The 14,507-nt window shown below is 39.6% G+C and overlaps 1 protein-coding gene across 3 annotated transcripts in view; it reads left to right on the top strand.

Annotated features, from left to right (window-relative positions):
• HOOK3 (hook microtubule tethering protein 3) overlaps positions 1 to 10,526 on the top strand; it is a 51,631-nt gene extending 41,105 nt beyond the window's left edge. For all 3 annotated transcript variants that reach the window (XM_042449771.1, XM_042449770.1, XM_042449772.1), the window contains 6 exons: positions 1,237 to 1,271; positions 1,735 to 1,817; positions 3,309 to 3,409; positions 4,561 to 4,665; positions 5,854 to 5,925; positions 8,698 to 10,526. In XM_042449771.1, coding sequence (XP_042305705.1) covers positions 1,237 to 1,271; positions 1,735 to 1,817; positions 3,309 to 3,409; positions 4,561 to 4,665; positions 5,854 to 5,925; positions 8,698 to 8,838 — 537 coding nt within the window. In that variant the 3' untranslated portion in view covers positions 8,839 to 10,526. The remainder of the gene's footprint in view (positions 1 to 1,236; positions 1,272 to 1,734; positions 1,818 to 3,308; positions 3,410 to 4,560; positions 4,666 to 5,853; positions 5,926 to 8,697) is intronic.
• Positions 10,527 to 14,507: the final 3,981 nt, after the last annotated feature.

Raw genomic sequence — 14,507 nt, 5'->3', positions numbered from 1 at the left:
CAGGAGCCGCAGCAGGCTCCCGCACGGACTGAAAAAGAAGCTCCAAAATGGAGCTTCTTCTTGCAGCGCCTCTGTGACGTCGCGAGGCGCCAGGGGCGCATTCGCGATGTCACAGACGCCGCGACATGTTCGGACGCACAGCGTCCGATATGTAAAGATGGCGCCGGCCGTGTGGAATGGCCGGCGCCATATTGTACAGACAGAGTCCGTATTAGAGCCTGAGGCGTCTAGAAGAGACGCCCCTTTTTTAAAATGGGACGTCCTCTGGACGTCCCAAGTGGCGGTTTGTAACCCGCCCCTCTTTCCTTTGTTGTGAGCTGCTGCCATTACCTGAGTAATGCTACCGTTACTGTACTTTTAAAGACATAAATGTAGAAACAGGGAACATGTGATCCTCCAGATATAATTGGACTGCAAGTCCATCAGCTCTTGCCAGCACATCAGTGATGAACGATAATGGAAGTTGCAATATAAAAATATCTCAAGGGTCACATGTTACCCCCTCCATGGAATATAGAATTCCTCCACCCTGTCAGGTGGGTTACTAAAGATGCACACAGATGGTCCAGTGTAAGTAGAGCCTTGTTTAGAAGCTGTAATGTAGAACAGGCTTCCAATGAAATTCCTGTTCACGTGTACGTTATTTCAATGTATTTAAGATAGAAAATAAAATACAGCATATTTAAACAACGCAAAAATGTTTATTAAATATAAGATACAATATAATATGTTATATTAATATTTATATTATTATGTAAAATATGCACTATAATATGTATGCCATACATTATTTACACATAATAGTGTAATGCTCATAATTTATAAATCATGTAAATATATACATTTGCAAATGTCTGCAGTAATCCCCAATGGCTGTTCTTAGAGGAAAATTACTTTGGAAGAGAGTAGAGACAGGGAATTGCTTAACACTTTCTATACGTAAAGTTTCAGATGAATATTTATCCTTGCAAACAAATGTTGCATAGCAAGGGAGGAAAGCAACTGGCTTTTTGGTTTTCTGCCTGTGTGAGAGAGAGGGAGGGAGAAAGGGAGGGAAAGAATTAAGCACCTCATTCTCTCTGCACACACCATGTTTCATATCTTCAAATCTTCTCAGAAGTGGTCACTGGGTCTTTTTGCATGCATTTGCTTGAATCGTTTTATTCCGTCCTTAGCATTGTCAGCATATATCAGTATGAATGTTCCAAATAATACCTTTTTTTCTTCCATTTCTAGTCAGTAATTCTGAAAAAGAAACTTGATGAACATCTGTAAGTATTAAAATGTTCCCCACTATTTTCATAACAATAATTATGTATGAATGCCTTAAATAAAGAAACAATAATTGAAATGAACAAACTGAGGCTGTTTAACGTATTGTGGCATAACAACGTATTAGAAGCCATGCTTGAACTGCAATTTAAACATTTTATTGAGAATATATGGTTTTTAAAATTGAGAACATACTAGTTCTTTGATTCTTATTTTCTGGTAAGTCTGTTTGAATGAATTTCACCATCATTTTCACCTAGGAATTGGGCATACATTTTAATAATTAGATATTATTTTAAAATTGCACTTTCCTTTTCATTAGAAGTAATCAACAAATACGAATAGTGTTCTGCTGATTAAACAACAGTACCTTTCTAGTAGAGCAGTATGAGAGGCAGCGTGGTGAAGGCACACAATAATAAAAACAATTTCTTATACTGTGGATTTAACTTTTTTTCACAGTGAAAAATTACATGAAGCTAATAATGAGCTCCAAAAGAAACGAGCCATCATTGAAGATTTAGAGCCTCGATACAATAATAGCTGTGAGTAGTTTTCTGTTTTGTATCTGAAAATATAATCATCTGGTAATTGCAAAAGCATTTAATTTTTAAATAACTAGCCTAGCTATCAGTTTGAAGCTCTGTATTTTGTTGTGCATGTGTGTGAAGCAACAACCTGCAGCACTAAATTAAGGATCTTGGGATCAAACTGTGTCTGGCATTCAGTGGGCTCCATTCCCCATGACATCATCATTTTGTAGTTTCCCAGCTTTGGTATTCTCTCCCCACCCCTCCATTCTGAAAGACTTAAATCCCTCTCCTAAAGTTGCAGATAGAATGATCCTAAGCTAATGTGTGTGTTGTTGTTTAGTCCTAATTTTTTGCCTTTGGATCTACCTGCCACTGAGGTGTGCCCCTAAAGAAATTACTGTATGTTCTGGCGTATAAGACTACTTTTTAACCCAGGAAAATCTTCTCAAAAGTCGGGGGTCATCTTATACGCCAGGTGTCATATTATAGGGCAGGTGCTGAAACTTCTGAGCTGGACTGGAGAATCTGCGGTCGCCGCATATAGTGGGGGGAACGCAAAAACAGCCGCGGCTGCATCCCCGCCATATGTGGCGATCGTATGAAAGCAGCTACCACTCTGATAGTGTTGGAGACAGGGAACACTGGGCAAGCAGGGAGAACTGACCAATCCAAGCAGGCTTTGTATACAACAAGGTTTCCTGCTAAGTAGCTGCATGTCATAAGCATTTGAATTTAAATTACCATATTGAAATCAAATCTGATTTTTTAAATTTTTATTTGATGTGCGTTGGAAGAGGGGTAGTTTTATACGGTGAGTACATCCCAAACTCTATATTTTAATTGGAAATGTTGGGGGTCGTCTTATATGCCCAGTCGTCTTATACGCCGGAAAATACGGTATCTAAACTTGAACTTGGCCCTTGGACTGAAAGAGGTTCCCCACCTCTGACGTAGTGTATACGTATGTTATTTGAAATGAGATCAAATCTTGTTAACTGTGAGGACCATCATGTCATACCCCTTAAAAAACATATTCTAACTAGAAAAGTGAAATATTTTGGTATAGTTAACCTCTATCTCAGTCACATTACCTGGTGAAAGTTAATGTCTAAGTAATAGTTTAGGTGGCTGTGCAAATATAAGGTTCTGAAGAAATCCAGGGTGCAGACGTCTAAACTCTGGGTGATTGATGTAAAGATGACTTTAGTTGTGTAAGGTACTCAGAAGTAGTGGGTTTAATCCATTCTCTAAAAATCAATTAAAAAGCTCTCACTGATATTTGAGCAGGTGAGATTCACTTCAGCCCTTAGAGTTCCTTCTAGTTACTGCATGATTGCAAGCCAGGGACTCTCCCACTGCAAATGTTTTTGAATTCCCTTAAAAAAATACTGAGACTTGTGTACAAAATAATCTGCACTGGCTCATAAATAAATCCAGTTTTTTAAGCTTGCACCTTTAAAACATTGGCAGTATTCTGAAATACAGAATTTTCTTGTTATATAGCACTCAGAATAGAAGAACTACAAGAGGCTTTACATAAAAAAGAAGAAGAAATGAAGCAAATGGAGGAACGATACAAAAAATACTTGGAAAAAGCTAAAAGTGTGAGTATCTGGCACTCTGCATTATGCTAGGGCTGACAGTTGTCCTCCATCTGCAGCCTCATAAATTGTTCAGGTTATATGCTTGTTGCCTTCCCATTGTTAATTCTAATTTGTGGTGAAATTGAGAGTGGGTTGTGTGCTCCCCCCCCCCTTGCCACATTTAGAAGTGAATATTTGAAGTATGTGATCCCATTTCTACCTGGGATACTCCATGTCCCTGAATTTTGAATCTGCTAATCAGATTGTTTCAATATTTAGGTCTAAGGGAGATCTGGTATTTTTTAAAAAGCACAGAAGCTCCTGACATTGTCATTTACTTCCATATGCAGTGAAGAAGGGAATAGATAAATTAGGCCTAGCAAGGGATCTTGCAAGTCCATGACCATTGTGTTGTAGTATTTTTAATGTTGAAACTTCATTCACATTAACTTTATTATTTATTGAATTTATATCCCACCTTTCTCTGAGAGTAGGATTCAGGGTAGCCTACAATACTTTTAAAAAGATCCAGTTAAAACATTAATTTACAAAAGTTAAAAAGAAATGGAATATCACTATTATTGAAAGCTTGATTAAAGGCAGCCAAAAACATTTAAAACTATTTTCAATAAAACATGCAGAGAGAGAGCAAGAGAGAGAGAGAGAACACCACTTTACACATACTATAGCCCTGTAATACAGTCTCACTACTGCGTCTGTTAAAGAAGATAGAAACCTGCCTTGCTGCAGTGAGGCATTCATTATTCCCCTTAAGGCTGCTTTCAACAGGCAAGGAAAGGTATAGGTCTGGTGCATGTGTGGTGACTCAGTTAATGTAATTAAACTTGCAAGAATACTAAGAACATTTTGAACAAACCATTAAAAATAATAAAAAGTTATTTAAAATACAGTTAAAATCAATAGGCCACCTATTAAAAGTCCTTCCTTTGAAAACATTCTGTTCTCAGAATCGTCTTAAATTAAAAAGAAAAGTCTGCCTGCCAACAGAAGGACAGCAAGGAGACGGCCATTCTAGACTGCCTAGAAAGGGATTTGAAGACCTGGATGTTGATGCACTACTTAAACAAATACTCTGACCTGTTATAAGGAAGCTTCTTCATATGTTACTAGTTAGAGTTGTATACTTAGTATATGCCTCTTGCTCCTTATAGGTTATCCGTACCTTAGATCCCAAGCAGAACCAGGGGTCTGCACCTGAAATTCAGGCACTGAAGAATCAACTACAAGAACGTGAAAGGATGTTCCATTCTTTAGAGGTAATTTCAGTGCAATCCTGTGTAGGTTTTCTTAGAAATACGCCCTACTGATTTTCAGTGAGGCTTTCAGGTAAGCGTGCACAGGATTCCATCCTTATTAACATTGGTATTCATACAGTCTGTAAAGGTCCTTCCTGAGCATCAATTCACTCCATTCGTCTGAAGAAGTAGAATTGAGTCTACAAAAGCTCATGCTACAATTTACTTTTGCACAGTTAGGGACTAAACAGACTGGCCAAAAGCACCAGCGTTGGGGTGGAGAGGGGGCGCGGGGACTGCACGACAAATGCCCCGACTCCACCCCCAAGCTGCCGTCATACCGACTGCACACTGGGGCATCACAGCACACCTTTGGTGCAGCGTCTAGAAGACGCATGCCATAAGGAGCACTGGGATGTGCCGCAGTGGTTGCAAAAACGCCCTTTTTCTGACTCCAAAAGGAGTGGCATTTGCCACTTCTTTTGGGGCTGGAAAAAACCCAGGTCAGGACCATGGCATGCAGTTGCCGCAGCCCTGAAATGGCGCTGAAGGGGGCGGCAGACGCCACTCCAAAGTGGCAGTCCATTTCACCCCTTAGTGTCAAAGGTGCTGCAATAGCCCTTTGCATCCTTATTAATAGTTAGCTTAGGGTTTTGAAGGTCTGTTGTTGGGCTGAACTTTTCAACTTTGCTGTTAATTTGTACATAAGCAGACTTAAGGTAAACACAGACAATCTTGTAACATGTGATCCCTAATTAATAACAATCTCCATCTTGTGACCACTGATTATGTACAGTGGGCCCTTTCCTTACATGGGAATCCATTCTGTGGGGAACCCCCCCCCCCCCCGTGTAAGGGAAATTCCATGTATAGTGGAGCCCCATTAAAAATAATGGGGTTCGTGCCCTCGGTGCACATGCCATGGACATGCATCCCATTACTTCTTTCGGGGCACACAATGGCTTATTCCGAGGTGGCTTTCAGCATATGCACGTATATTGCACCTGCATATGATGCTGGCGCGCTATATATGTTTCATCTTTAATCTAGTCAAACATGGAATCGGGTGTTTGCAGTTTCCAGTTCCAGCTTAAATTCCCACAGCAAAGAGAATGCAAATTTTGTGCACTTAATCATGCAGCACTGCGTAAGAGCCTGTAGTGTGCATGTAAAATAATCAAAAGCACTTTCTATGCTTTTCTTAATCAGAAAGAATATGAAAAAACCAAGAGTCAAAGAGAAATGGAGGAGAAATACATTGTCAGTGCCTGGTACAATATGGTAAGTGAGCTAGCAAACCTTACAATATTATTTGAGTATTTAATTTTTTTCCCAGAAAAAAATGTAACTTTGAAACGTAAGAGATAATAAACATCCAGGAGATTGGTGTGAATAATTTTGTGACAGCTCAATAGATTATTATGTCAAAACCTTGGTTAGCTTTTAAAATAAGGAAATGGCTTGGACAATTAATGCAATTGCTACTGAGTGTCCTCTCCTAATTATTAAAATCAAACAAGCTCCCTAGCTTCCTGTTCTTCTTTCTGTTTTGTTTTTTAAAAACCAAACCTTCCCCACCATAATTGATATGCCCAGTCTCCAGTATTTCATTCTTGAACAAGGTGCTAGAGCATGTATTGGATTTCTGATGTTTCTGAATAGATGGATATCTTAATCTTTTTCACTCTGGGTTCAGGCTGGACAGAAACAACTTTAGTCACCTTGGTAAGTGGTCTGTAGTGGGAACTGAATGCAGGCATGTGTCACTATTGGTTCTTCTGGACATCTCAGCAGCTTTTAATTCCATTGACTATTGTATCTTTCTGGATCACCTTGTTAAAATGGGATTTGGAGGCACTGTTTTGCTGTAGCTCTGGTCCCACTTGGTGAGACAGGGTAGTGTTGTGGCATTCCTGTTCAATACTCTGGCATAGACCTGTGTGATTCTTTGGCGTTTTGTCTTGTGCCATGTGAAACCACTTATAGAGGTCATCCAAAGTTTTGGGGTGGAGCTAATAGGCTGCTGATGTCAGCCACTGGTGTCTCTGCTTTGCAGATGCGAGAAGCTGTTCCATTTATGAACCAGTGCTTCATGTCAGTTAGCTGGCTGAATGAGGCTGAATAAACTGAAACTTAATCAAAATGTTCACTTAGTTCAAGGGCAGATCATGGAATAGCGATTCAATCTGTCTAGATTGCTCATAAACATCTGGCTTCAGCATTTATCCCTCAATCTGGATGTCCAGGTCTCAATGATAGCCAGCAATACATCTGCATTGCTACGGGCAGCACATCAACTATCCTTGTTCTTGGGGATGCTTAAACAGGCCATGGTTACATGTTACCTTGGTTGCATCCCATTTGGGCTACTGCAACATACTGTAGGGCTGCCTCTGAGAAGTCTGTAGAAACACCGGCTCATCTAGAATGCTGCTAGTAGACAGTTGCCAAGGACTGGTTACCATAGCTTAAAGTTAGTCATCTTTAATGTGATTTTTATCAGAAAGATGGAATATAAAAATATCTAAGAGTCCAGAACTTCCCTGGATTACTAAAGTTGTTTTCTAATTCTTGGGAAAAGGTCATTTGTTTTACTGTCTACAGTTAGTAAGGATGGGCCTTTGCTCTAAGCCAGATGTTAGAAGGGATTGTGTAGGAATAGGAGTATGGAATAGGGAAAGCAGAGGGAATATAAAATGTGACATTGGTCTGTTGTTCTTGGTGGACTGGCCTCTGAAAATCTTCCCATTCTCTATGTTTGTTGACCCAAACATTAGGCTAGCCTCATTTCTCAGAATGTTACTTGCCCAAAGTCAGGCCATCCGATTTATGTTGAAGCATACCTGTCCCAGCATTAATGAATGGAAGATTTCTTAGAACAAAGTACGTAAAACAAAAACAAAAAAAGTGTTGGGGGGGGAGAAAATGTACAGATGTGTAAGTAAAAGAATTGGAGTAACTGATGTGGTAAAATGTATTTGATCCAAAAAGGACTAGTTGTCTTGTAATTATAAATAAATCGTAGTGATTTGAAAAGGTACTTTCAGGAGAGCAGTTGCCAACTTACAATTTCAAGATAAAATTGGTTCTTAGCTCAGTTGACTTGACTGAAACAGGAATGATATATGGGAGTCACTTCTCAGATGGGTGGCCTGGTCATTGTTCTTTGCTTGACCAAATTTACCCTAGCACCTACAAAGGAAAAGCAGTGCTGAGGATTAAGCTTTGACTCACGGAATACTTTTATTTTCTTCTATGCAATCCATGAATTGCGGTTGGGTCACCCTTGTCTATGTTCAAAGGGAGAGTGCTAGGTCATGTGCCCTGTAAAACTTTGGAGAGGGCCTTTATACCATATGATTGCTCACCACAGAAGAATTTATAGAGGTTCTAAGAGTTGGTGTGGTGGAGTGGCTAAAGTTGTCATCTAGGAGAGTTCATCTCATGCTGTCTGTTGTGGAAGGCCTGTGATTGTTCTTTCCTAATGGGCCAGGGACTAGTACCATATTTGCACCCATTGGCAACAACTGTTTCTTTGTTTTCTGGAAAAGACTGGCACCACTCTATGGATCACCACTATGAGTAGCACCGATCCGGAAAGTCACTAATTCCATTACTATCCCATCCCTTCTTTGCATTTATTAGATGGCCTTGGGCAAGCCAGTGTATCTTGCCTTCAGCCTCTCCATCTGTAATATGTAGCCCATAGGTGTCACTTTCCAGGTATTATTGGATTGCAGCTTCTATCATTCTGCATCATTGTCCTTGTTGGCTGGTACTGATGGGAGCAGGAGTCCAACATCCTCTTAATGCAGTTCATCATGCTGACCAAGGTTGCAGGATGGTCTTAGAGATTCTCAGAGATAATACAAATGATGTACTTCGAACTCTTGCAACATGCTACATAAATGTTGATGAGTAAAATTTGTGAGTGTTATCCTTGCACCTCAGCACTCTGTGCCCACCTTTATTTGTAAGGACAATGGCTCATCCCAGTGAAAAGAGCTGAGTAAAGTAAGCCTAATATATGTTGTTTTTTTTCCCTCTCCACAGGGGATGACTCTTCATAAAAAAGCAGCAGAGGACAGACTTGCTAGTACAGGTTCAGGACAGTCCTTCCTGGCTAGACAAAGGCAAGCCACCAGCACAAGGAGAGCATATCCTGGCCATGTCCAGCCAGCTACAGCGAGGTAGAGGCAGACCTTGCCTTGCCTTTTGAAAGGAAGCCATCCTGGGATCAAGACCTTCTTCTGTTACAAGTTACAGCGTTTCAGGAAACTTAGCCAGCATCCTTTCTCTATCTCTGTCCTTACAGTTACCGTAACTTCTCATTTCAGGAAGGGTTTTTTTTTTTTTTTACGTAAAGAAAAGTTTTTCAGTGTTTTAAATTCCCTTCGGTCTTATTTTTTGGAGTCTTCCTTTTGCCTTTTAATGTGCCAAAATGTTGGAAAACACCTAGTGAAGTGCAGAAATGGAATCCTCTCCTCCTCTGCTCCATTTGTACAAATTGTCATCTTTCACCTGAAATCTGAGGATGGCTAGGTAGCAGACTTAAAATATCCTGTCAATGAATGTGGTTGCCATTCTTTCCAAGGCTGCCATTGTATAAAGGGAATTACTCTCCTTTTCTTTCTTACTCCTTCTGAACTGTTTAAATTATGTAATGCAATTTGCAACAGTGATAATTATGAAATGTATTAATTGCAAAGGTCTGGATGCTAGCTGAGGTTGCACATACCTGATTCAGCGTGATCACAAATTTGCCTTGAATTGTGGTTACTTTTTGTTTTAGCTTTAATTTAGAGAGGCAGGCTTTTTTGTCTTCGTTTGCCCACCCCACCCCCCTCTCTCTTTAATTTAAGCTTTTGCAGGTTTAAACCATCTGAAGATCTGTTTCCATTCTTGGTATGGTGTATGATGGAACGTGGCAACCATTTTTTCATGGCTAGTGTTTCTTTTCCCCCTCCTATTGCACCCTAACCAAGTCAAGAACTAGGCAGCCATCCTTTTCCTTGACCCATAACCTTAACACACTCCTCCAACTGGTAGAGAATCTTTGGAAATGTGGCCATAGATATTATTCTACTCAGTATATTGCCACATACTACAAATGAGGAAAAGTATAACATGAGCAGCCATGTAGAAAATGGTTTTCTGTTTCCGTCCCCTGAGATATCAGGTTGATGTTGGTCAAACATTTTCATGAGTGCTGTCTTTAGGTTACTGGCTACCACTGACAACTTTTTTTGATTGGTCAGTAAGGAGGACTCTGTTAATTGCCTTTCAGATGATATCAGTGCCTCCAGGTGAACTGATTCTGACATGAGAACCTGCTGTCTCTTTGTGCCAAATTTTTATGCTTATCTGTGCAGTTAGAGATTTCTCTCGTGAAGGAAGGCTAGCATTTCCCTTCAGGTTCCGGTCTTGTCAAGTATTGAGCTCCAGATACTGCACCATTAATGAAATGTGGGATTACTCAAGATATTTCCATATCTGGATTCACTGTTAACAGTAACTGGGAGGTTTTGTTGACAATTGTCGATTTATAAATATTTTTTGTATGTCTAACTTTCCAGAAAACTGTTATCCTTCCAAATGTGATCATGTTGACTTTTAGAAATTATTCCAGAGCCTTTTAGGGGAAAGGGTAGAAGAGATGCCTTTCACCTGGAAGTGCATCTGGAATATGTTATCATTTTAGATGTAAAATGTTTAACTTCTCACATTAATTTTTGCAAGAATGCACATTACTACTAGTTAATTTAAAAGGGGTAATTTTGTCCTTACTCACCACTACGCTAGCATATAAAAAAGGCTTTTGATTCCAGTCATTTGAAAAGCAGTGATTAAGTAAAAATGTACAACTTTTGGCCCTTGTGTGTGGTTTGGTTTTGATGAGGTAGGTCACCTTTTCCCCAGCATGCAAATGAATCTATATTTTTAATCCTAGAATAATTCACATGGTAATCTGGCATTTCCCCATGCAGTAACAATTAATAGCAAAAGGCTGGAGACTGAAAGTGTCTTGTGTACACTAGCAAATTGTTAGATGGGCATCCTGTCCTTCAGCTTAATTGGATAGTTATCAAGGAGTACACTGTTTGCAGGAGAACACGCTGCTAATCTTACCCATCATCTACAAATGTCTTCTTTTAAAATGCATCAAAGTATTGTGGGAATTTTCTGATCCCAGTACATTTTCCAGTGATCAACTGGACGAAATTCTGATTTTCCCCAAACGGGCCAACCTCCTGACAACGAGAACAAAAAAAAAACTTGTTTTGACATTTTTTGAACCATCTGTTTGTTTTGTTTTAATGAGAAAACTCTGTACATAGCAAATGGGTGAAATTTGAGGAAATGTTTGCAACCCTTCTGGTATAAGCTGCAGAATGCCTACGTTGTAGGCTAGTTTGTATAGGTCCGGCAAACAAATGTGACATAAAGACACATGAAGGTTAAATTTGTTTTACAGTAATGACAGCTGCTATTCCAAGAACTGATTTAGTTCTATGTTATTAAAAGTTGTGCTATTCTTAATTTTTCTCAGCGCATGATTTTATTACATAACCCCCCCCCCCAATTAATTTTTTTAGTCAGAGGGATGTAATATTTTTTCTGCAGTCTATTGTACATCTGACAAAACAGTTCTCACTGTTTTAGTCTTGCCTTAAAAGTCTGAGATCAGCTTTCATTTTATTTTTCCAACTCTTCCTCATATATATATATATATTCTTTTCTGGACTTTTTTTCAGTGTTGGCTGGCAATTATTTTGTTTCTTTTCCATGTCTTATTTTGTTTATCATTCTTCTGTGTTTCTCACCTAGTATGTAAGCAGATAATTTTTCCACTTTGGCTTGTTAATTGCATACACTGAGTGGTAGGGACCTTTTACAAATCTAGCATTGTGAAATATCAAGGCTTCTCCACTTCAGTGCTCCATTCGGTTTTACTTTGTTATTTGAGAAATGGACTGTGTTCTTATAGTAAAAAAAGTGTGGAATCAGCTTTCCCACATTATCCATTTCAAGAGAAATCCAGAAAAAGTTAGCCGTTTTTTAAAGACCTAGTGAAATTAATAGGAAGTTACTTGTTATGAAATTAAGTGCCATTAATATCCAATATTGGGATGATGTGCTTTTCCTCGAGTGCTGATTTTTGGCAAGACAGAGGAAAGGTTATTCTGGGTGGATGGAAAATCCCATGGATACTCTGTTTACAAATTTTATAAGGTGATCCCACAACACAATTTTTCTGGATAGAGCATGGTTCCCTCTTTGGTCTTCCAGATGTTTTCGACTCAGCTCCCACAATTCCCGAGTGTTGGCAAAGTTGACTGCGGGCTCCCAGGAAAACCAGAGTTTGGGGAGCACTGCGATAGATCATTGCTAGTGGCTGGTTTGTACTTTTTGCAAAAGTGTGCATTAACCAGGATGGCCAAGTCTGTCAAGCTTGATTTCACTTCTTATTTCATGTTCACACTATGTTTGTATTTTTAGTCTGCACAAAAATTTTGTGCCCGCACTCTGAAAGAAGGCATTTTAAAAGCATGCTGTGTGCACTTTTGCAAATGTATACATTTGCTTTGTTTCTTAACTGAAAAACAATATTTCTATATTTTTCCATCAGCTATATGCATCACAAAGAAATCTGTAGATTTCAGTGACACAAACGGATTCTGATTGTCTTTAGGTATGAGACATGTAGAATTAGTAAATGAACTTGAAATGCAAGCCCAATTTTTTTTTCACCCATCCCTAGTTCTAACTTAAGTTAAAATAGGCCAGGCAAGTGCAATGGCTAGTGTTTAAAATAGAGAATTTCTTATCTTTTTCTGACTTGAATATATAGGAGGAAAATCTCTCAGCAATACTAGTATGTGTAAATGTATCCCTTCAGTTGAATAGAACTGTTGTTATACAGGTTGGTTACCTGACTTCAGTGGTCTATTGTAGTTTGCATTTGTCTGTATGACAGCTGGCTCAGTACTCTTGTAATTATTCAGAGTAAATTTACTTTTTGTATGTTAGCTTTTGGAGAACAAAATTTACTGACCACCTAAAATATGATAACTTTCACAATTTTGTAATATCTTTTCTGTCCATCCAGGATTTCCTTTCCTCTTGTATTGTCTCCCAGTTCACTACTTTGTAAATGTCATCGTTTTGTCCCACTGAATAAGATCTTTATGAGTCAAATAAATTAAAACACTAACCTCCAAGCTATGTACCTCTACGGTCCCTCTGCTTCCACCAGAATTGGCAACCATCTCACCTTGCAGCCCTTTGAACACTAAAAAACAGACTCTGAAACATGATGATTTTTTTCATGACATGGGACCAATGGGGTGGAGGGGAGTGATTCCCAGTTCCACTGATGTTGATTACCAGACATACTTTTTATTATTATTATATTATTTATTATTAATACAATGGCATCACTAACTATGTGTCACCCGGGGCAGGAAGGTTGCACATTGCCCCTGTTTCTCCTGCCCCGGCTTCTGCCCTCAGTAGAAGCCCAGGGACAGAGCAGCTGGCAAAGGTGCATATGCACCCCTCCAGCCCTAAATGGCAGGGAGGGTCCAAAAACAGGTGTCACCCTTCTTTGGAGTGTCACCCAGTGTGGTCCACATCCTCTGTACACTCTTTCCATGAACCCACTACAGATATAGAATTTGGCCATAATTACAGTTGGATATTGGAAATTAAAACGAACAGTATATTTATGAGATCAGAAAACCACCAAGGCTGCAAATCTCAACGTTGAGGGACCAGCTATAGATGAACTACAATGGTCTCCCATCCAATTCTGCCCCAAACCCACCTTTTCTCAGCTGTTTCGCCTCAAGCTGGCCATTTCCAGGACAGTGGGAAAAGGAGGGAGCAGCAGACAAACATCTGGGTATTTTCTACAGCGAGAAAAGGTGGATGTAGCTCAGGGTGTAGTCTGTAGTGCATTCAGCTTCTGCAGCGACCAAACGTTTGAGTTGTGATGGCATAAATCTGATGTGTGTGTGTTTTCAAGTTGCCTGCTGATTTATGGCAACTCCAGGAATTTCACAGGGTTTTCTGGGCAAGAAATACTCAAGGTAGATTTTCCACTTCCTTCCTCTGAAATGTAGCTACAGCACCTGGTATTCATAGGCTTCGTAATTAACCAACACGATATCATCTGATGGTATTTTACATGTTGCTAGCGCACTAAAAGTGTGATATTTCTGATTCTGTTATTTACTGTGTCCTATATGGGCCCTATGCTAGGGAAAAGGCAGGATAGAAAAGAAACCAAATCAAAAAGAAGATTTAATTAGGTGAGGAAAATCTTAATCTTTTTACCCTTAGATCAGATGATATTAAAAAGAATAATTTATTTGGATTAATATTTGCTGCATGCCATTGCCCATGTTTTGTCTGACCTGAAGCTGGAATGGGAGCACCAGCCCATAAGGCCATGTCTTGTCCCTGTGTATTGCCACATGCTAAATTGGTGAGCAGATTGTATGTCCCACCTTTTTCCTTGCATAAGAGAACTGGCAGACAGGAATTGTATGGATGCTCTGTTTCAGCCTGATTTTACATATTAAGAGTTTCAGCCAACATTTATCTCATGATGTTCTTCAGGTCCCCTCCCTAGTAGTGTTAACCTCTTTGTTAACACAGATGATTTCTAATATGAGATTGTGGCTTGAAGCTCAACTTGACCTGTAAGGTGGTACGGTCCCTACATTGATTTTCTAATATGGATCAACTTGAACATGGTGTCACTATGGCCTGATACAGACAGGCCAAGTAAAGCTGCTTCAAGTCACTTTGAGGTACAGTGGAACCTCGCCATACGCGGGCCTTGAGCATACGCGCTC

This window comes from Sceloporus undulatus, chromosome 2 (genome assembly GCF_019175285.1).
Source record: "Sceloporus undulatus isolate JIND9_A2432 ecotype Alabama chromosome 2, SceUnd_v1.1, whole genome shotgun sequence".
Lineage (NCBI taxonomy): Eukaryota > Metazoa > Chordata > Lepidosauria > Squamata > Phrynosomatidae > Sceloporus > Sceloporus undulatus.
This window is presented reverse-complemented; position numbering and strand designations above follow the sequence as displayed.